This window comes from Callithrix jacchus, chromosome 12 (genome assembly GCF_049354715.1).
Source record: "Callithrix jacchus isolate 240 chromosome 12, calJac240_pri, whole genome shotgun sequence".
NCBI classification, from domain to species: domain Eukaryota; kingdom Metazoa; phylum Chordata; class Mammalia; order Primates; family Cebidae; genus Callithrix; species Callithrix jacchus.
In genome coordinates, this window is record NC_133513.1 from 3,659,893 (window position 1) to 3,682,604 (window position 22,712).

Sequence of the window (22,712 nt, forward strand, 5' to 3'; positions counted from 1 at the left end):
GTATCTTCTGAAAGACGCACCGAATAGAGTCTGGTATCAGCAGATGGCTAGTAAGTGACTAGTAAAGGCACACGTGTCTGTTCCACAGCCAGACCCACTGCCACTTCACCCAGGGTGACAGACACTTTCATGAGGTCAACACCACGTAAGACCCGGGAAGGGACAGGCCAGCCTGGAAGCACCCAGTCTACCCTAGGACAGCCTGGCCCAGCCCCTCCTGCTCCACAGTTCTCAAGGAAGGACACGGCAACTGCACAGCTGGCTCCCAGTGCCCACACCTGCCAGGAAGCCTTTCCTGACCTCCAGCCTGGCCCCACCCACTGCGGACACCCCCTCCCACCACTCAGACGCCCAGTGGGGGCTCGTTTGCTTGTTCATTTTGTTTTTTGAGACAAAGTTTCGCTCTTGTTACCCAGGCTGGAGTGCAATGGCGCGATCTCGGCTCACCGCAACCTCTGCCTCCTGCGTTCAGGCAATTCTCCCCCTTAGCCTCCTGAGTAGCTGGGATTACAGGCACGTGCCACCATGCCCAGCTAATTTTTTGCATTTTTACTAGAGACGGGGTTTCACCATGTTGACCAGGATGGTCTCCATCTCTTGACCGCGTGGATCCACCTGCCTCGGCCTCCCAAAGTGCTGGGATTACAGGCATGAGCCACCGTGTCCATCCCGTTTTGTTTGTTTTTTGAGATGGAGTCTGGCTCTTGTCACCCAGGCTGGAGTGCAGTGGCACAATCTCAGTTCTCTGCCACCTCTGCCTCCTGAGTTCAAGTGATTCTCCTGCCTCAGCCTCTCAAGTAGCTGGAATTACAGACACATGCTACCAGCCCGGCTAATTTTTCTGTTTTTAGTAGAGATGGGGTTTCGCCATGTTGTCCAGGCCGATCTCAAACTCCTTACCTCACGCAATCTGCCCGCCTCAGCCTCCCAAAGTGCTAGGATGGCAGGCGTGAGCCCCCTCACCCAGCTTGTTTTGTTTTTAAGTACAAATCTGAGTATGCTCCCTTGGCAGCTACGCGGCCCGGCGTGAACACAGCAGCCCTGTGCCATCCATACCCTGCACCCTCCGGAGGAAGCACAGGCCTGGCCCCAGCCCAGGCTACCCCCTTCGGCCCCAGGAACATCCCGAATGGGAAGAGTTGTTGTTTACCTGGGGTGGGGGCCAGGCGGGGGGGCTTATCTCACTCAGGATTTATGGTACAACTATGGGCCATGCGGTGCCAGCTCTGCTCAGGGGATGCTGGAGTCCAGGGTCCACTGCAAGGACGGGCAGCCAGGCCTGTGTTACTGAACCCAGAAAAGGCCCCGGAAACTGGGCTCCTGGCAGGCCCCTGGTGGCACTGCAGTGTGTGTGGTCACCAACACCCAGAATGCAGGATGCAAATCTGTGACCCTGCCCTGGGAGGGATGGTGGGAAGCAGCCCTGGTCCTCCGAGCCCGTGTGCCTTCCCCTCACCTGAGGTTTTACTTTGTTCAGACAGAATCTTGCTCTGTCACCCAGGCTGGAGTGCAGTGGCACGATCTCGGCTCACCGCAACCTCCGCCTCCGGGGTTCAAGTGATCCTGGCGCCTCAGCCTCCCGAGTAGCTGGGATCACAGGCGTGCGCCACACCCAGCTGGACTCAAACTCCTGACCTCAGCTGATCTGCCCACGCTGGTGCCAGCATGACTGGTGTGAGCTCCCACACCCGGCCTCAATATCTATGCTTCCACTGACATTTTCTCCCTACTTTTTTCCCATGTGACTCTTTTTTCTGTTGCAGGCCAAGCAGAGAGACCCCCCAGCCTCGGGGGACCCAAAGGCCAGCAAGCTGGTACAGCCCCACAGGTTTCCCACAGCCCTCCTGCCAGCCCTCGGCCAAGAATAACCCTGTTCTTTCTGTGTGATGAACCACACTGTAAACTCAATGGCTTCCCCCAGGCCTTCCAGCAACCCACACCTGGGGTGGTGGGAGGGACGTACCTCGGGATGGAACTGCTGCTCTGTGCGGGAGTGGCAATACTGGCAGCTGTCACCGCCGTCGCAGCGCGAGGGCTCCCCCCACTCATCCCCGTGCTTCACGCTGGGGCAGGGCGTGGACCTGGGGACAAGGATGTGTCAGGGGACACAGGAGAACATAGCTCCCCACGGGGGGCCCGGGGGTATCTGCCTACCACCAGGAGGGGCCTTGGGCACAGGTCCCTGGAGTGACCAGTGACTCAGCTTCACACTATGGACATGCACGCCCGGCTGCTGCCAGGACAGGGTCGGGAGCTCCAGGGATGTTCTTCACAGAATTTAAATTGAGTCTGGGTTAGAGCCACCCTCACCGATGAAGAGTGAGGGGGAGAAACAGCCGAACCACCCGGGGGCAGTGAGGCTGGGCACCCAGACAGCGCAGAGCTGTCTCCTGGCCAACTTTCTATAAAATGGAAGTGAAATTTTTGATCCCACAATTTGAAAATCCTCACCAATTTCAAATGCCCAACGCTCCCACTGCAATAAGCCGGGACTGCACTGCTGTCCAGCCTGGGCGACAGAGACTATCTCATAAAAACTAAACCCTCTCGGGCCGGGCACAGCGACTCACGCCTGTCATCCCAGCACTTTGGGAGGCTGGGGCGGGTGGATCATGAGGTCAAGAGATTGAGAACATCCTGGTCGACATGGTGAAACCCCGTCTCTACTAAAAATACAAAAATTAGCTGGGCATGGTGGCGCATGCCTGTAATCCCAGCTACTCAGGAGGCTGAGGCGGGAGAAGTGCCTGAACCCAGGAGGCAGAGGTTGCGGTGAGCCAAGATTGCACCATTGCACTCCAGCCTGGGTAACGAGAGTGAAACTCCGTCTCAAAAAAAAAAAAAAAAAAACCACTAACCCCTCTCCTCTTGGTGCCATTTCTAGCAGCTTCATTATAACTTACATGGATTTATGGAAAGCACAACGCCTGTCGGAGAAAAGGATTTTCCTTTTGTTTCCACAACAGGCGATGACAGAAACGTAGGGACTAACTTGTGCTTTGTTCCACAGCCATTCAGGTCCCTCGACTCTGAAGCCACTTGGAGGGAGAATGAATTTAAGGTGGTAAAACGAGGAGGCAGGGAGGCGTCCTTCCCACGGGAGACACCGGGGCTCTCCAGGGCATGCCAGGCAGCACCAGGTCGTTGACAAGAGGAGGGTGGGCCGGGCGTGGTGGCTCACGCCTGTAATCCCAGCACTTTGGGAGGCTGAGGCAGGCGGATCACAAGGTCAGGAGTTCAAGACCAGATTGGACAACATGGTGAAACCCCGTCTCTACTAAAAAATACAAAATTAGCTAGGCATGGTGGCTCGTGCCTGGAATCCCAGCTACTCGGGAGATTGAGGTAGGAGAACTGCTTGAACCAGGATGCAGGAGGCAGGGGTTGCAGCAAGCTGAGATCGCACCACTGCACTCCAGCCTGGGACACAGAGTGAGACTCCATCTCAAAAAAAAAAAGAGGGCAGACTACCTGCTCAAAGGCAAAGCTGGACACAGACAGGGCCTCAGGGAGGCCAAGACCGGGACCCAGGCATCCAGACACCTGTGGGGTCTGCACCCTCCCCTGCCCCAGGCGCACACTGCAGACCGGAGGCAAGTGGGGCCAGGCACAACCAGAAGGTGGGGCTGGAGTGGGGAGGAGAAGGGGCTTCAGAGGCAAGCAGGCTGCACAGCCCCAAACCCATAGGCCAGGCCCAGGGGATGGTCAGGGCTCAGGCGGTAGAGGAAGGTCCTGCATGTACCCTGGGCAGGGCGAGCCTTGGAGTGCAGGCCCCGGGACTCAGCCTAAGAACCGGGTGCCCTGGCCGCCAGCTGTTAAGACGAGATCAATCCCAGGTGATGAGAACGCCAGAGCACCTGGTGGCTCGCGTGAGGGGACGGCACGCAGCCCACAGCCTGGAGAGCGTGGCTGCAACCAGAGGCATGAGTGGGGCACACGGGGGTCCCAGCTGGGCTCAGGGTCCCTCCTGCTGTGCTCTGGCCCCTTGCCTGGCAGAGGGGCCCCGGCAGGGAACTGCATGGGAGCCACTGAGCTTGGGTGGGGAGGCCAGTCCCAGGACAGGCTAGGGCTTCCACAGTGCCTCCCACAGTCAATATGCTGGGAGACGCCTCCCCTCCCAGGAGTGACAGTGCCACAAGGCAGCCCTCCCATGAGAACCCGGGGGAGGGCAATGCAGGCCACGGGGCGGGAAGGACACCCACCGCTGGGATCCTGCGGGCTCACCTGTACTGGAAGGTCCGGGGGTTGCGCCGCCTGTCCCTGCTGTTGTGGTAGTGCGGGCAGGCGTAGCCCTGGCGGCACAGGCGTGGTGGCTTCGGGCACTGCTCCGTCTTATAGCTGCCCAGCACAAAGCTGGCATCTGAAAAACGGGCCACACAGTGCCTGTGCAGTATCACTTAGGGCAACACTGGGCACAAAACCCAAAGGACAGAGCCATAGGAGGACTCAGAGAACGCAAACAGACACACTGTGGCACACGCGGAGTTCAAAGGACTCACGCCCCACGAGGGAGGCCGGGCCCAAAGGCCACGCTGTGTGGTTCTGCCTACATGACAACAACTGCCCAGAACTGGGGACCCACAGAGAGGGGGTGGAGCAGAGACCACCAGGGGTTGGGTGAGTCCTGCTGTGGGTGGGCGCTTCCTTCCTGGGAGATAAAGATGTTTTCCAACTAGACAGAGATGATGGTTGCACAGCTTTATGAATAAGCTAAAACCTCAGAAAATGCCACACGGGAAGCCTCATGCACGCCAGAGCCTCTGGGTGACAAGCACCTCACTGTGGGTTCCCTGTTTGTAGCAAGTGTACCTCACGGTGCAGGAGGCTCACCGCAGGGGAGGCTGAAGGGCAGGGGCGTTTGGGAAATCTCTATTTTTCCACTCAGTTTTGCTGTGAACCAAAAACTGCTCTAAAAAATAGTCTTTTTTTTTTTTCTTAAGGCAGATTCTGGCTTTGTCGCCCAGGCTGGATGGAGAGCAATGGTGCGATCGTGGCTCACCGCAACCTCCGCCTCCCGAGTTCAAGCAATTCTCCTGCCTCAGCCTCCCAAGTAGCTGGGATTACAGGCGTGCGCCACCATGCCCGGCTAACTCCTTATATCTTTAGTAGAGATGGGGTTTCAGCACGTTGGCCAGGCTGGTCTCCAGCTCCTGACCTCAAGGGGTCCATCTGCCTCAGTCTCCCAAAGTGCTGGGATGACAGGTGTCAGCCACCACATCCAGCCCAATAAAGTCTCTCTTTAAAAGCCATCCACTGTATTTCACATAAATTTTATCTAAAGTTGAAAAACAAGTCACGGGGTCATTTAAAAACAGTAATTGATGGGCAAAGATTCCTAAAAATCATATCCTTTCTTGGGCTAATAGTTCACTGCTACACGCTGTTCCTTACTGCACCTGCTCAGCGTGGCTGGGCAGCCAGCAACGGACACGGCCAAGAGCGTCAGCGCCTAAGTGCTGGTGTGACGTCAGACATGCTTCCAAGATCAAACCTGACCTCCGGACACCATCGTGCACACCAGATTCAATTCAAATAGCTTTTCTTTTCTTTTTTTGAGACGCACTCTCACTCTGTCACCCAGGCTGGAGTGTAGTGGCACGACCTCAGCTCCCTGAAACTTCCGCCTTCTGGGTTCAAGCAATTCTCCTGCCTCAGCCTCCCAAGTAGCTGGGATTACAGGCATGCGCCACCACACCCAGCTAATTTTTAAATTTTTAGTAGAGATAGGATTTCACCATGTTGGCCAGACTGGTCTCAAATTCCAGTCCTCAGCTGATCCACCTGCCTCGGCCTCCCAAAGTGCTGGGACTACAGGAGTGAGCCACCACACCTGGTCAGCATTATTCTTATACTATTATATCCTTCAGTCCTGAAAAGAAATGAGAGCCGGCACAGTGGCTCATGCCTGTAAGGCCAGCACTTTGGGAGGCCAAGGTACAAGAATCACTTGAGCCCACGAGTTCAAGACCAGCCTGGCCACATAGTAAGACGCCATCTGTACTAAAAATACTAAAAACTAGCTGGGCATTGGTGGTACGTGCCTGTAGTCACAGCTACACGGGCAGTTGACGTGGGAGGATCGCCTGAGTCTGGAAGGTCAACACGGCAGCGATGTGTGATTGCACCCCTGCACTCCAGTCTGGACAAGACACTGGAACAAGGTCCTGTCTCAAAAACAAAGAGGAGGAGGAGGAGCGAAACAGGGTGGCTCCCGCCTGTCATCCCAGCACTTTGAGAGGCTGAGGCAGGTGGATCACCTGAGGTCAGGAGTTTGAGACCAGCCTAATATGGTGAAACCCCATTTCTACTAAAAATACAAAAATTAGCCTGGCATGGTGGTGCCCACCTGAAATCCCAGCTACTTGGGAGGCTGAGGCAGGAGAATCACTTGAACCCGGGAAGTGGAGGTCGCAGTGAACCGAGATCGCACCACTGCACTTCAGCCTGGGTGACAGTGTGATACTACATCTCCAAGAAAAAAAAAAAAGATGCATTTTTTTTGTTTATGTGTATTTTGTCACTTTTTTTTGAGATGGAGTCTTGGTCTGTCACCCAGGCTGGAGTGCAGTAGCACGATCTCAGCTCACTGCAACCTTCACTTTCTGGGTTCGAGCGATTCTCCCGCCTCAGCCTCCAGAGTAGCTGGGATTACAGGCATGCGCCACAACTGGCTCATTTTTGCATTTTTAGTAGAGATGGGGTTTCTCCATGTTGGCCAGGCTGGCCTCGAACTCCTGACCTCAGGAGATCCACCCGCCTCAGCTTCACAAAGTGCTGGGATGACAGGTGTGAGCCACTCACTGCACCCTGCCTTGGTACACTTTTTTGAATCAATTCTCCCCTGCTATCACCTCATCTGTGTGCTGGCCAGGAATGCAGGACCCCAGCCCCAAGGAAATGCCCCCAGCCCATGTGTTCTGACCACGCCCAAGGATCTAAAAGCTGCTTTGTGGAGCAGCACCCAGAGGCACAGGGCTGGGGACTCCGCTGGACACCACGGGTGGGTGCACAGTGGTGCCCTGGCTCCAGGACAGGACACCCCGCAGGTTGCCATGGGAGGTGCAGATCCCCTCAGCTGAGCACTTGGTCAATGGCTGACCCCAATGAGCCACCAGCAGGTGAAGAGGTACAGAAGGGATGCGGGGGAGGCACCTGAGCCCAGATCCCACTCAGCACCCACCCCCTGTAGGAGAGGGGTTGCTACTGAACTCCATGAGCCTCAGTTTCCCCATCTGATCACCTTGCACATCAACTAAGACGGGCTGTCCCTGCACTGTCCCCGCACTGTCCCCACCACTCAGCTGCGGCCATGGAGTTACCTTGCCATCGGGGGTCTTCACTCAGGATCTTCTCAATCATGGCCTGGCTTGCCAAAACCCCAGGCTGCAGATCTGGGACACCGTCCCCGCTGCCCAGCTGACCGTTCTGCAAGGCTTCCTGGGCCTGCAGCTCCCTGCAAGCCGAGGACACAGGGGTCACGGCTCTGTATGCGGAGCCTCCAAAGCTGAACGGAGGTCACTGGAGTACACGCTCCCCTCCCACCACTACACAGAGACGCTGCCACCCGAAGGGCTCAGGTGTGTGGGGCACTCCTCTGCCCTGGCACACAGTCCTGATCCAAATCCCAACCACTCAATTTTGTTTTTTGTTTGAGACAGGGTCTGGCTCTGTCTCCCAGGCTAGAGTGCAGTGGCGCAATCACAGCTGATTGCAGCCTCCACTTCCCGGGCTCAAGCCTCCCAGAGCACTGGGATTACAGGTGTGAGCCACTACACTCGGCCCCAACCACGCATGAGTGGAATTTTCCGGAGGCAGAATTTGCCTTCCTGCAGCCCCCGCAGGACCGTGCGCTGAGTTCGTTCTCTGGCAAAGCAGTGCCTCACCTCAAACCCTCCAGACTCGGGGAAAGAAACACCCAGTGAGATGAGGTAAGAGATCGTCTCACCAGAAACAACATCCAGGCCTACTACTCACCTGACGTCACACACGGGGGGCCGCAGGTCCAAGGGGCCGTGTGCAAAGGCACAGTGCAGCCCGTTCTTCACGCAGTGGCCCCTCGCGTCTGTCTCGTGGATGCAGGTTCCTGTCTTATAGTAGCGCAGGTGGTACTTGCGCTCCGTGTCCCCCGTCGTCCGGTGCAGGTAGGGACACCTGGGAAGCAGAGGGGCACACAAAGCCTGGTTCTCACGGACCCAGAGGCAGCCCTAAGCTCCCTGGGTCCACACCCCAACAGCACCTGGCAAGCAGTGAATTCCCTTCCCTTCTCCCAGCTGCCTGTTCTGATCGGAAGGACCGACATGATCGAACGCAGCACGTGCTCCAGAATGTGGAACCGTCCAGGTACACAGACCACCACAAACCCCCAAGCAAACACAGCTGGAAAACACAATGCCGAGTGTCCACGAAGCTCATCCTTCCTAACAAATGCTCAAACAGTGTGGGAAGTAAAGTCCGTGCCCTGCACGCAGGCTGCATCTCCTTCCTGACCAGTCACTGTCAGAAAGTGGGGGCCCTCCTGCCCAGTGTCCTGCTGCTCTCAGGGACCCCAGGAGGGAGGCAGGGGAGGGGAGAGGCACAGGGCCGTGGACGCTGCTTGGGGGGATGGGGGAAATGGGCAGGAGAGGAAGCAGATAGCATGGTGGGGAGTACAGGTGAGGTAGCGTCACCATCACATGGGATACCTGCAGGCTCAGAGCAATGCTCCCAGGGAGTCACAGGCAGCTCCTGGAACAGGATGGGGTACAGGGGGAGGGGGAGCAGCCGCCAAGGCTCAGGCAGCATCAACAGAGACGGGGAGACAACGCGAACTGCTCCTGCATTCTGGGGCATCTCCAGGTAGGTCACTCCGCCCAGAGGACCCTGAGTCATCTATGGTGCCAAGCCCCGGCTGGTGATGGAATCACTGAGTGAGGATGACGGGGCCCTCACTGCAGGTCCCCACACGTAAGGACTCAAACCTTCACCTACAGCTCCAGCCAGGGAGCTTCGTGAGGGTCCCGCCTGCCTCACTGTGCATGGGACTGGAGCTCCTGCCAGGGATGGTTGGGAACCAAGAGTGACCCAGCAACCACCAGGTCTAGCCCCACTCTCTAAGGTCAGAGAACACAGACACAGAGCCCCACCCAGGCTTCACTGGGCACCCATGGTGTGCCAGACGCGGGAAGCTGAGGGTGCACAGAGGCTGAAGAAGGGGTGCCCAGCCTGACCTCAGGGTCCCAGGAGCCAGCCAAGCAAAAATCAAATGAGAATGCCACTCTGGGACCCAGCAACCCCGCTCCTGAATTCACATCCCAGAAACATGAAGGCAGGGTTGTAAGCAGACAGCTGCACACACATGTTCACAGTGCGTCATGCACAGGAGCAGAGGCGGAAACCACCCAAATGGGCACCGACGGAGGAGTCAATGAGCAAAGCGTGGTCTTCTACCCACACAATGGGACAGCGTTCAGCCACAGAAGGAAGGTCGGGCACACTGGCTCACATCTGTCATCCCAGCACTTTGGGAGGCAGAGATGGGAGGACTGCTTGAGACCAGGGGTTCAAGACCAGCCTGGGCAACATGGTGAGTCCCCATCTCTACAAAAAATTTTAAAATTAGCTGGGCACCATGGTGCACATCTGTGGTCCCAGCTACTTGGGAAGCTGAGATGGGAGGATCACTTGAGCCAAAAAGCCAAGGCTGCCATGAGCCGTGATTGCGCCACTGCACTCCAGCCTGGACAACAGAGCAAGACCGTGTCTCAAAAAAAACAAGGGAGGAGGAGGAGGAAGGGAAGGGGAAGGGCGTGCGGGGAAGGATAAAGACAGAGAGAGAGGGAGGGAGGGAGGGAGGGAGGAAGGAAGGAAGCAGCAAGCAAGCTGGGGTGTGGTGGCTCACGACTGTAATCCCAGCACTTCGGGAGGCCAAAGCAGATGGATCCCTGGAGGTCAGAAGTTCAAAACCAGCCTGATCACCATGGTGAAAACTTGTCTACACTAAAAATACACTAATTAGCCAGGTGTAGTGGCGCACGCCTGTCATCCCAGCTAATTGGGAGGCTGAGGCAGGAGAACTGCTTGAACCTGGGAGGTGGAGGCTCCATTAAGACAAGATCGTGCCACTGTACTCCAGCCTGGGTGACAGAGGGACGCTCCATCTTAAAAAAAAAAAAAAAAAAAAAAAAAAAAAAGAAAGAAAGAAAAAGATTAGACTTGGTATCCGCCAATACAAGTAGCAACAGTGACTTAAGACATGGATATTTGGAAGTCTCTCTTCCCATCAGTTCCTCACAGAATGCATAGTGGAGACCCAGTGAGGCACACACTGCATCCACTCAGATCCAAGTTCTGCACTGCCTGAGAACAGGGGCCAGGGGAGGCCCCAGAGGGCAAATGGGAAATGCCAGGCCTGCCAGGTGACACCGTCAAACAGACCTCTGAAAAGAAGACAGAGGCCGGGTTAAGCAGCTCACGCGTGTAATCCCAGCACTTTGGGAGGGGAGGTGGGCAGATTACTTGAGCCCAGGAGTTCAAAACCAGCAAGACCCCGTTCCCACAAAAAATACAGAAACTCAGCTGGACGTGGTGATGTGCACCTCTGGTCCCAGCTACTCTGGAAGCTAAGGTACAAGGATCACTTGAGCTCAGGAGGCTGAGGCTGCAGTGAACAAATCTGTGTGTCAACCTGGAAAAGCTGCACCACAAGAATAGGGTGAGCCTATTTTTTCCTGAGAACAAAAGACCCAGGGTGGCTGAAGGGCCAAGGGCTGGCAAGGATGGCCTCTGTTCTGTGGCTGCACTGAAAATGGGCCTAGAGGTTGGGCATGGCAGCTCCTGCTTGTAATCCCAGGACTCCGAGACGCCGAGGCAGATGGATTGCTTGAGTCCAGGAGTTCGTGACCAGCCTGTGCAACACACCAAAACCCCAGCTCTACTAAAAATACACACACACATATACACACAAAAATCAGCTGGGCATGGTGGTGCACCTGTGGTTCCAGACCCTCTGGAGGCTGAGGTGAGAGGATCAGGTGAGCCCGGGAAGCCGAGGTTGCAGTGAGCCGAGATCGCACCACTGCACTCCAGGCTGGGAAACAGAGCCAGACCCTGGCTCAAAACAAAGAAGAAAGTAGACCGTAGACCCTGGAGAGGCCCGGGGTCCCATGAGGCGCCTTTTCTGCCCTTTTTTTTTTTTTTTTTTTGCCTTTCCTGTTTCTTTACCAGAATCTGTCTGAAGAGAAAAGCAAGCGCCTGGCCGCTCAGCAATAGCCCAGCGGTCTCAAAGCCACGCCCCCACCTCCACCCCGGGTCATGTGCAAGCCCCGCCCCCAAGTTCACACAGGTTCCCACGGGGGCGGGGCTTCACACATGACCCGGGGTGGCCAATCGCGGATGTGCAGGGGAGGGGCGTGTCCCGCAGAACAAAGGGCCTTTCCCGAGCGGGGCGGGGCCGGGATCCCCGGGAAACCCTCAGGACCGACACGGCGTGGGGTGCAGCCAGAGGCGGCCACCCATTTAGGAAAGGAGGCACTGTGAGGGCGCCCACCGGGGCAGGCACCGGAGGGGGTGCCCACAGGGGATAGGGGAGGAACCTGAGAAGTGACCTGGGAGACCACAGGAGGAGGCAGAGAGTTGACAGCAGGGGCTGGAGGAGGGCACTGAGTGAGGGCGTGAAAGCAGAGGTACCCGCAGGAGCTGGTGACGTTGAGGCTGCCCCCAGGAGGGGCTGACACTGAGGTAGCAGCTGAGCAGGCAGGGGTGGAGTGAGGTGCTAGCATGCCCAGGAAAGGAGGCCCCAGCAGCGGAGGTGGGGGGCCCTCCTGGGGTCCCAGTCCTGCTCTGCCCCACAGCTCAGCCCCAGCACCTCCAGCCAGAACCAAGAGCAACATCTGACACGGGCTAAGGGTGTCTGCTCTCGGACACACATTCATGTGTAAAGCTGGTAGTATCAAGTCCCAAAATAAAAATTTCAAAAACCAACGAACTAAAGAAAGGGAAGACCCTGCCCTTGATCTGAACGTTCATCTGTTCACAAAATCTGAGGCAACCCTTAGTGAGAACCAGAACGGGTAACTCAACAGGACAAATTGGCTATGCCCTTTGTGCAGGGATGAGAAAGTCCCACTCTAGCGGAATGGGGTGATTATGGAGGAGAGATTCCCAGAGGAAACAGCCTGTGAAATACTTCCTAAAAGGCCGGCTGAAGCAAACATGCTACCAACAAAATCCTAAGACAATTCCCTTGTTGTGTGTGGATTTACCCAGGATGCATCCAAAACAGAAGACCCAACAGGCATCTGAGCCCCACTTACCACCCTCAACTATAACCTGTATTTCTGTAATACACAATCTGCTACCTGAGCACAGCTTGAAATGACCACCTGGGGGCAGGCGCTCGCGGCAGCACTGTCCGTCCCTGTGAGAACTGGACACCACCCTGTGCCTAGCACTGGGGCTGAGTCCACAGCAGGACACCCAGACTCCAGAACCAAAACAGTTAGGAAGCTGGGTGCGGTGGCTCACGCCTGTAATCCCAGCACTTTGGGAACCTGAGGAGAGCAGATCACCTGAGATCAGGAGTTCAAGACCAGCCTGGTCAACATGGTGAAACCCATCTCTACTAAAAATATATAAATTAGCTAGGCATGATGGCAGACGCCTGTAATCCCAGCTACTCAGGAGGCTGAGGCAGGAGAATTGCTTGAACCCATGAGGCAGAGGTTATAGTGAGCCAAAATCATGCCACTGCACTCAAGCCTGGGAGACAGAGACTCCATCTACAAAAAAAAAAAAACAAAAAAGTTATGAAAAGATGGCTTCTTGCTGGGTGCAAGAATGCACACATATAACCCCAGCACTTTGGGCAGCTGAGGTGGGAGAACTGCTTAAGCTTGGGAGGTCGAGGCTGCAGTGAGCTGTGAGTTACCACTGCACTCCAGCCTGGGCAACAGACCGAGACCCTAGCTCCAAAAAAAAAGAAAGGGCTGGGCGAGGTGGCTCATGCCTGTAATCCCAGCACTTTGGGAGGCCAAGGTGGGTGGATCATGAGGTCAGGAGTTCAAGACCAGCCTGGCCAACATGGTGAAACCCCATCTCTACTAAACATACAAAAAATTGGCTGGGTGTGGTGGTGGGTGCCTGTAATCCCAGCTACTCGGGAGGTTGAGGCAGGAGAATTGCTTGAACCCGGGAGGCGGAGGTTGCAGTGAGCCAAGATCATGTCCCTGCATTCCAGCCTGGCGACAGAGCACTGCCCATCACGCCAGCCTGGCGACAGAGCACTGCCAGTCAATCAGGCCCCCATGTTTAATGGAGTGGGGTCAGACCGGCTGGGTGCTGGTCTCCACACGTCCGGACCCCCGCATCAGAGTTTGGCAGCAGTGGCCCCTTGTAACTCAGGATCACAGGCCTGGGCAGATGACGGGCTTAACCAAGGGAAATTAGGGGCTGAGCTCCGACATCAACTAGACAAATACCTGCCTTTCAGAGTCTCACGTGCAGAAAACCGTGGCTCAAAAAGCTGTTCAGTTACGCACTTTCAGAACTGCCTAGAAGTACATCACCACCCTAACCAACACGGGCTGGCGACATTCACGGTTAGGCACCAACCTGTCTTAACGACAATACTAGGGCCGGGTGCGGTGGGCTGCACTTAGAATCCCTGCAGTTTGGGAAGGCCGAGGCAGGAGAACTGCCTGAAGCTGGGCAACATAGTGAGACTCTGTCTCTATGAAAAAATAAAAACTGAACCAGAGGTGTGTGGTGGCTCACACCTGCAATCCTAGCCCTCTTGGAGGCTAAGGTGGGAGGATCACTTGAGTCCAGGAGTTCAAGACCAGCCTGGACAACACAGGAAAATTCCGTCTCTACTAAAAATACAAAAAAATCTGCCAGGCGTGGTATAGAGAGTCTGTAGTCCCAGCGACTCCAAAGGTTGAAGTGGGAGAATCACCTGAGCCCACTTGGCCTCCCAAAGTGCTGGGATTACAGGCAGGAGCCAACTCACCCAGCCTCCTCCCCCGCTTTTTTTTTTGAGCTAGAGTCTCACTCTGTTGCCCAGGCTGCAGTGAGCCGAGTTGGTACCAACACGCTCCAGCCTGGGCGACCAGAGTGAGACCTGGTGTAAGTGACAGAGCACTCCTGTGCCTCCAGCTGCTCAGGAGACTGAAGCAGGAAGATCCCTTGAGCACTGGAGGTTCACGCTGCAGTGAGCAAGCAGTGTCTGCGCCCCTGCACTGCAGCCCAGGCCACAGACCACCCTGCCTCACAAAACAAGCAGCCAGGTGGTTCTGACAATACCACTGCTTCTGGAAAATAAAATAAAAACAGCCAGGCGGGTGGCTCACCTGAGGTCAGGAGTTCGAGACCAGTCTGACTAACATGGTGAGACCCCCATCTGCGCTAAAAATACAAAAATTAGTGAGGCCTGGTGGCGCATGCCTGTAATCCCAGCTACTCGGGCGGGTGAGGCAGGAGAATCACTTGAACCCAAGGTTGTGATGAGCAGAGACTGTACACTGCACTCCAGCCTGCTTGACAGAGAAAGACTCCATCTCAAAACAACGAAATCACAGCAAACACTATTTAACTAATGAGCAATTACAAACATTTCAGTAAAGTGTGTAACACTTCTAAAAAAATTAGAAAAATGTATCCCTTGGGCTAAGCATTGTTGAAAAAATAAAGGAAAAAAGACTTCAGTTCACAAGGGTCTCCATGCTGAAAGCAGGCTTCAATGGGAAGGTCCCTGGAGAATCAGCTCCTTCCAAAACATGATGGAATACAGACGTCAAGACCGCAGCTGCCATCTCTCCCCTGGGCAGGAGGAGACCACCCTCCGCCCTCTGCGAGCAGCCCACAGGAAGTAGGCAGAACCTGACACCACCTCCCGCCGGTCTGTGAATATACAACCCGACCTGGATTTTCCCATTTTACATATTTCAAAATAAAGACATCTGTTCATAACACTATTAGGAAACTTGTAAAATAAAATCAACCAAAACAAAACCTTCATTTTGCAACTTTAAAAGTGCTATAGAGGCCAGGCTCAGTGGCTCCCGCCTGTAATCACAGCACTTTGGGAGGTCAAGGTAGACGGATCACGAGGTCAGGATATCGAGACTATCCTGGCTAACATGGTGAAACTCCCTCTCTACTAAAAATACTAAAACAATTAGCTGAGTATGGTGGTTCACACCTGTAGTCCCAGCTACTCAGGAGCCTGAGGCAAGAGAATTGCTTAAACCTGGGAGGCGGAGGTTGCAGTGAGCAGAGATCCCGCCACTGCACTCCAGCCTGGGCGACAGAGAGTGAGACTCCATCTCAAAAACAAAAAAAAGTGCTACATAAATGAGCATGCACATAAAATAACTTTACTATCTTTTTTTTATTAAAATGAATATGCAAACATCAAGAAAGGAAACATCGGCCGGACACAGCAGCTCATGCCTGTGATCCCAGCACTCTGGGAGGCCGAGGCAGGAGAATCATGAGGTCAGGAGACCGAGACCATCCTGGCTAACACAGTGAAACCCTGGCTCTACTTAAAAAAAAATACAAAAAATTAGCCAGGTGTGGTGGTGTGCGCCTGTAATCACAGCTACTCAGGAGGCTGAGGCAGGAGAATCGCTTCAACCAGGGAGGCAGAGATTGCAGTGAGCTGAGATCATGCCACTACACTCCAGCCTGGGCGACAGAGCAAGATTCTACCTCAAAAAATACATAAACAAACATCCTGGATGTACTCCACAGTGTGAATATTCCAACAAGCTCTCTGCGTGGAAAGCATCTGACCACTACAAAATGCTCCCAAACCTGGCCAGGCGCAGTGGATCCTGCCTGGAATCCCAGCACTGTGGGAGGCCATGGCAGGAGGAGCGCTGTGCCCTGGGCTACAGCAAGAAGCCTGCCTCTGCAGAAACACAAAACAGCACACTTGGCCAGAGATAGGTTCTGATGCAGGAACTGTGTCACATCAAGACCGGCAAACAGCCGGCCACGGTGGCTCATCCCTGGAATCCCAGCACTTGGGAGGCTGAGGCAGGAGGATCTCTTGAGCCCAGAAGTTCAAGACCAGCCTGGACAATGTAGTGAGACCCCATCCCTACAAAAATTATACAAAATTAGCTGGGGTGGCATGAGCCTGTAGTCCCCAGCTACTTGGGAGGCTGAGGGAGAATCACTTGAGCCTGAGAGTTGGTGGCTGCAGTGAGCCGTGTCCCATCATTGCACTCCAGCCCTGGTGACAGAGCAAGACCCTGTCTCAAAAAAAAAAAAGCAAGAAAAGAAACAAAATTGGATTAAGTGACACAAGGGTTACCCCTGAAACACAGACAATTCCTCGGGAAGTGGCCTGAAAATAGTAACTCCCTGTCAATGGAAAACTTCAGAGGATAATTACCACACCCTCTACAGCAGCCAGCATGGACACCAGGTGTCCACGGAGGGTCCAGTCCTTGTCCCTGGGTGGAGCCCACCCACCTGCCCCTGGCTGAGGGTCCAGACCCCGTCCCCGGGTGGAGGCCCCCTCCTGCCCCCTGGCTGAGGGTCCAGGCCCCGTCCCCGGGTGGAGGCCCCCTCCTGCCCCCTGGCTGAGGGTCCAGACCCCGTCCCCGGGTGGAGGCCCCCTCCTGCCCCCTGGCTGAGGGTCCAGGCCCCGTCCCCGGGTGGAGGCCCCCTCCTGCCCCCTGGCTGAGGGTCCAGGCCCCGTCCCCGGGTGGAGGCCCCCTCCTGCCCCCTGGCTGAGGGTCCAGGCCCCGTCCCCGGGTGGAGGTCCCCATGCCCCCAGCCGCTTACTCGTCGCCGTCGGGGCACACGCCGGTGGCCTCGTTGTACTTGGAGCAGTACACGTCGGGGCTGTAGTTGAAGGTGCCGTCGCGCCTGCGGAGGGGCCTGCGGCGCCGCTGGTTGAGGAAGTGCCAGTGGAAGCAGGTGAACGGCCTGTGCTGCGCGCACTTGTGCTGTGAAAACAGGGGGCACTGCTCCGTCCTGAACTCCTTCAGGTACCTAAAAACAGACAGCGCCGCGCTGGCTTCCGTCGGACGGCCCCGGGGACTAGCGAGCGGAGGGTCCCACCCGCCTCAGGGGCCCCAACCCCGGGCCCGACCCCCACTCCGACTCCTGGCGGGCCCCAGGCGCCGCCCCCCATCCCGACTCAAGACGCGAGCGTCCCCGGACCTCAGAGCCCAGGCGCCCCCTAGACCCCGGCGGCCACGGTGACCTCAGGCGGCGGCCGCCGGAGCGGAGGGTCCCGGTCCCCGAGCCCGGGCGCAGCCCCCGACCCCCGACCCCCGACCCCCGACCCCGGGGCGGTTCCTCCCTCCCCAGGGGCGCGAGGACCCGGGAGCCCGGGCGCCGCGCTCCGACCTCAGGCAGCGGCGGCCGGAGCCGAGAGGGTCGCGGCCCCCCAGCCCCGGCGCGGCGCGGAGGCCGGGGGCGCGCGGGGGCGGCGAAGGGGCGGCGGAGGCAGCGCGGGCCCGGGCGGGAGGCGGCGGGCGGGACCGGGGCGGGCGGGGGGCGAGGGCCGGACGGGCGCTGACCTGTAGTGGGTCGGCTTCTCAGTCTGCGGGGGGGACCCGCTCAGCGCCGCCGCCGCCGCCGCTTTCGAAACCGACGGCATTTTCAGTCAAAACAATGCAGCGCGCATGCGCCGCGCCGGCGCCCCCGCCCCCGGATCTCCCCCCGCCCCCCGTGGCCACGCCCCCTGCCCGAGACCCCGGCCACGCCCCCAGCCCCGCGCCCAGCCCCGCCCCGCCCGCCCCGGCCCTGCAGCCCCTCACCCCGGATCGCCGGTGGGTGGGACGGGGCCCTCCCTGCCCTTCCTGCCCGGGGGCTTGCGTGGGACCCGCGATGGTCGGTCCCTGCTGGGACACGACCCCACATCACCGAGTAATTTCCGTGAATTAATCACAGGAGTTGTATCTCAGTGCAGCGGCTCTTCCACAAACCAAGCGAGAGGCTGGTGTCAAGGGAGCCGGGCACACGGGTCACCAACGGGGCGGAAGGGCGAAGCGGTCCCGGCCTCTGCAAAAAGGAATTTGTGCCTTTTCGAGCACTGACCTCAAACACTTATTGGAACATTTATGTACAAACGTGATTATCGCAGTTATTTAGCAAAACCCTTGAGCCCCGCCCCCATCACAGCCCAGTAGCCGATGAAAGGAAAACTCTTAAGTGTTACGCGCGATTTGATAGAAACAGCGTTTCCTAAGAATTTTTAGTGACAGGAGGTCAGCCGCGGTGGTTCATGCCAGCGCTTTGGGAGGCAGAGGCAGGTGGATCACCTGAGATCAGGAGTTCGAGACCAGCCTGGCCAACATAGTGACACCCCCCCCCCATTAAAAATACAAAAAAAAACTTAGCAGGGTATGGTGGCACACGCCTGTAATCCCAGCTACTCTGGAGGGTAACGCATGAGAAACGCTTGAACCCGGGAGGCGGAGGTTGCCAACACTGGGTCACTGTACTCCACCCTGGGCAACAGAGTGACACCCTGTCTCAAAAAAAAAAATAATAACTTTTAGTGATATGAAAAATGTGCCCATTTAGGTTAAAAGAAAACCACTTCCTATAGATTTGTTCCAAGTATGCCAGGTTTTTTAAAAAAACATTAATACTATAAAACCACAAAAGCAATCATCTGCTGGTAGGACAATTTTTTTTGGAGACGGAGTTTCACTCTTGTTGCTCAGGATGGAGTGCAATGGTGCAATCTCGGCTTATGGCAACCTGTGCCTCCGGGGTTCAAGTGCGTCTCCTGCCTCATCCTCCCGAGTAGATAGGATTACAGGTACACACCACCACACCCGGCTAATTTTGTATTTTTAGTAGAGTTGGGGTTTCTCCATGTTGGTCAGGCTGGTCTTGAACTCCCAACCTCAGGTGATCTACTCACATTGGCCTCCCAAAGTACTGGGACTACAGGCATGAGCCACCACACCCGGCCAGGTTCACATTTTCCAAATGAATTATTACCTCTACAAATATGACATTTAAATCTTAAAGTGATAATGAAGAACATGATATTTTCAAGTTAAATCAAGCAGGAAAGACAGGGCCTGTGAATTCTTCAGACAGGAATAAACGGATCTTGAAGACTCCCCAGGTGCTGGGAATGGTAAAGGATTCCGGGATGACGCCCAGGTCTCTGGCTTGCAGGGATACAGAACAGGGGAGAAGAAAGAGGTTTGGCAGAGATGAATCCCATTTTGTGTGGGTAACACCCCCCAGGGACACCGAGGAAGAACTGTACAGACCCCAGGCAGTTAGTGCCTGAAGCATAACTCACTGCTCACTCTATCTAGTTTATATATATATTCATACTTAGTCCCATATAATCTTTCTATATAATCAAACAGGTACTGTAGTCGGAACTGCACTGACACACTTAGTGCTGATTTATAGAATCCTTCCATATAACCATACAGTAGTCTGTAGTAGGAGGACGCCTAGAGCGGTCACAGAACAGAAGCAGCACGTGGGAAAACAGCCAGGCCAGGACGAGAACCAAAGACCCCGGCGGTGGCGTCCCTGCCTGGAAGGGCATATGCTGTATGCAGGCTTGGAGCAGGAGCCTCTCCTCCTGATAGAGGAGTTGTGGTACCTGCATCCAGTTCCTGTGGAAAGTCGGCCTCAGGCCTGAGATCCTGGAAGTAACCGAGGGAGAAGAACCCTCTGATGTGACCAGTTATGGCAGCCATACACCCTATTCAAATCATCCTCCCATAAATATCTTAAGAGAAGAGCACAAGTCTGTCAGCTCCCACTGCAGTGACTTATAGTATCCTTCCATTAGAAATCCTTTGAAAGCCAGGCGCTGTGGCTCAAGCCTGTAATCCTAGCACTTTGGGAGGCTGAGGTGGGTGGATCACCTGAGGTCAGGAGTTCAAGACCAGCTTGGCCATCATGGTGAAAACCCATCTTAAAAAAAAGAAAAAAAAAAAAAAGAAGAAATCCATTGAAGTCTCCAGCCCCCAGATAAAAAGTGTTGTGCACGACACCTGTCGCACACAGCCCACCTCCTTGCCTCGGTGACCTAATGGGGGTGGAACCCTTTTCTGTACACGACCCTCTACTACTGCACACAGCACGGCCCCCTACTGAGCATAGCCCACCTATCTGCTCAGGTGACCTAATGGGGTGGCCCCCTCGCTTGTGACTCACGTGATTACGTATGCCCTATCGCCAAGCCCATTCATGACCCTGCCCCCTGCTTGTACCTAATAAATACAGATGCTTCTTGGCATTTGGGCTCTCGCCAATCTCCGCTCACAGGTGGCGTGGCCCCCGAGTCCAGATGGTCTTCGCGAGCTCTTCAGTGTCCTGTCCCTTTCCTTCTTGGATCCTGCACTTCGGCACGACACAAGGCCCCACGACCCTGTGGGGCCCAGCAGCCCTAAAATTTTGGAGTTTAAGGAGCCCGTGAGCAGTCCAGCAGAGATGTCTATGGGGCCTGGGAACCGTAGGAAAAGGATTTGAGGACTCGAGGCCTAGAAACTGGGGGATCTTTGCTGTAGAAGTATGAGTGACGATGCTGCCGTTCCTCCTCACCCTGGGAGTTTCGGGACTTCTTTTTCTTTTTTTGAGACGGAGTTTCGCTCTTGTTACCCAGGCTGGAGTGCAATGGCGCGATCTCGGCTCACCGCCACCTCCGCCTCCTGGGTTCAGGCAATTCTTCCGCCTCAGCCTCCCGAGTAGCTGGGATTACAGGCACGCGCCACCGTGCCCAGCTAATTTTTTGTATTTTTATTAGAGACGGGGTTTCACCATGTTGACCAGGATGGTCTCGATCTCTTGACCTCATGATCCACCTGCCTCGGCCTCCCAAAGTGCTGGGATTACAGGCTTGAGCCACCATGCCCGCCCCCGGGACTTCTTTCTCCCAGACATCAAAGGAAACTGATGTAAGACTTAACGATTGAAAGTATCATTTTTTTTCATCATTTGGAAGAAATGGTCTTTAAAACCTAGGGTGGTTCCAGACATACATAAAATAACCCCAGCTTTCCAGTGTGAATGCGGAAGTGTTTCACCTTCCTTGGCGACAAGATGCTCACACCACCAGCAGGACCTTCTAAGACACTTCATCGGCTGAGACGTGACCAACTGGTTAATATCTTCCTTGAAAGAATTTTTGTTTTAACACAATTTCTGCCTGGGCAAGGCAGTGGAGCTTACCTGTAGTCCTAACACTTGGGGAGGCCGAGGCAGGTGGATTACCTGAGGTCAGGAGTTCAGGAACAGCCTGGCCAACATGGTGAAACCCCATCTCTACTGAAAATACAAAAAAATTAGCCAGGTACAGTGGTGCACACCTGTAATCTCAGTTACTCAGGAGGCTGAGACGGGAGAATCGCTTGAACTTGGGAGGCAGCGGTTGTGGTGAGCCAAGATCACACCACCGCACTCCAGCCAGGCCACAGAGCTAAACTTTCTCTCTCAAAAAAAAAAAAAATTCCTCTGCCCGCCCAGCCATTTGTCATTTTAGGAATCACTGCAGCTGCCAGGTGCGGTGGTGCGTGCCTGTAGTCCCAGCTACTCGGGAGGCTGAGGTAGGAGGATCTCTTGAGCCCAGGAGTTCTGGGCTGTAGTGCGCTATGCCGATCGGGTGTCCACACTAAGCTCAGCATCCATATGGCGACCTCCCGGAAGTAGGGGACCACCAGGTTGCCTAAGGAGGGGTGAGCTGGCCCAGGTCAAAAACGGAGCAGGTCAAAACTCCCATGCTAATCTCACCTGTGAATAGCCAGTGCACACCATCCTGGGCAACACAGCAAGAACCCATCTCTTAAAAAAAAAAAGGCCGGGCGCAGTGACTCAAGCCTGTAATCCCAGCACTTTGGGAGGCCGAGGCAGGTGGATCGTGAGGTCAAGAGATCAAGACCATCCTGGTCAACATGGTGAAACCCCGTCTCTAATAAAAATACAAAAAATTAGCTGGGCATGGTGGCACATGCCTGTAATCCCAGCTACTCAGGAGGCTGAGGCAGGAGCATTGCCTGAACCCAGGAGGCGGAGGTTGCGGTGAGCCGAGATCGCGCCGTCGCGCTCCAGCCTGGGTAACAAGAGCAAAACTCTGTGTAAAAAAAAAAAATTAGCCGGGCATGGTGGCACAAGCGTGTAGTTTCAGCTACTTCGGAAGCTGAGAAAGAATAATCATTTGAACCCAGGAGGCAGAGATAGCAGTGAGCCAAAATTGTGCCACTGCACTCCAGCCTGGGTAACAGAATGAGACCCTGTCTCAAACACACACACACAAAATATCACTCAGGCAACCCAAAATAGTGCCCATCATTTGCAAGAAAAAAACCAAACTCATTAGTTGTACTCTACTCAGAAAATTGTTGCCTTGCTTAAAAAGTTTTGCAGAAAACTGCAGAAGTTCCCAATTTCAGGTACTATTTGGTAATATATATGTAGGTTTCTTCTTTTTTGAGACGGAGTTTCGCTCTTGCTACCCAGGCTGGAGTGCAATGGCGCGATCTCGGCTCACCGCAACCTCCGCCTCCTGGGTTCAGGCAATTCTCCTGCCTCAGCCTCCTGAGTAGCTGGGATTACAGGCATGCGCCACCATGCCCAGCTAATTTTTTGTATTTTTAGTAGAGACGGGGTTTTACCATGTTGACCAGGATGGTCTCGATCTCTTGACCTCGTGATCCACCCGCCTCGGTCTCCCAAAGTGCTGGGATTACAGGCTTGAGCCAACGCGCCCGGCCATATATGTAGGTTTCTTTCCT

At 55.3% G+C, this 22,712-nt stretch overlaps 2 protein-coding genes across 2 annotated transcripts in view; both read right to left on the reverse strand.

The window, feature by feature from the left end:
* LOC100412883 (putative E3 ubiquitin-protein ligase UNKL) overlaps positions 1 to 17,609 on the reverse strand; it is a 43,785-nt gene extending 26,176 nt beyond the window's left edge. Inside the window, exons 1-5 of the mRNA XM_078344257.1 lie at positions 17,517 to 17,609; positions 16,774 to 16,937; positions 7,975 to 8,151; positions 7,320 to 7,453; positions 4,225 to 4,360 (exon numbers count right to left, since the gene is read on the reverse strand). The gene's annotated coding sequence lies outside the window, so the exon portion shown is untranslated. The remainder of the gene's footprint in view (positions 1 to 4,224; positions 4,361 to 7,319; positions 7,454 to 7,974; positions 8,152 to 16,773; positions 16,938 to 17,516) is intronic.
* On the reverse strand, positions 3,586 to 17,609 carry LOC144576410 (putative E3 ubiquitin-protein ligase UNKL). The gene is made up of 6 exons (XM_078344280.1): positions 17,517 to 17,609; positions 16,774 to 16,983; positions 7,975 to 8,151; positions 7,320 to 7,453; positions 4,225 to 4,360; positions 3,586 to 3,812 (listed from the first exon to the last, which is right to left on the reverse strand). Exons 1-6 carry the CDS (start codon positions 17,594 to 17,596, stop codon positions 3,713 to 3,715), a joined length of 837 nt encoding a protein of 278 aa, XP_078200406.1. The 5' UTR covers positions 17,597 to 17,609; the 3' UTR covers positions 3,586 to 3,712.
* Positions 17,610 to 22,712: the final 5,103 nt, after the last annotated feature.

What these genes read in the sequence shown, in the direction of transcription:
- LOC144576410 (XM_078344280.1), bottom strand. Translation starts at nt 17,596, where the DNA reads ATGCCGTCGGTTTCGAAAGCGGCGGCGGCGGCGGCGCTGAGCGGGTCC. An exon ending in GTGTGCCCCGACGGCGACGA is followed by an intron (nt 8,152 to 16,773) that starts GTAAGCGGCTGG and finishes TCTGCTTCCCAG; the next exon opens with GTGTCCCTACCTGCACCGGA. An exon ending in CCCCGGACCTTCCAGTACAG is followed by an intron (nt 3,813 to 4,224) that starts GTGAGCCCGCAG and finishes TCGTCTTAACAG; the next exon opens with CTGGCGGCCAGGGCACCCGG.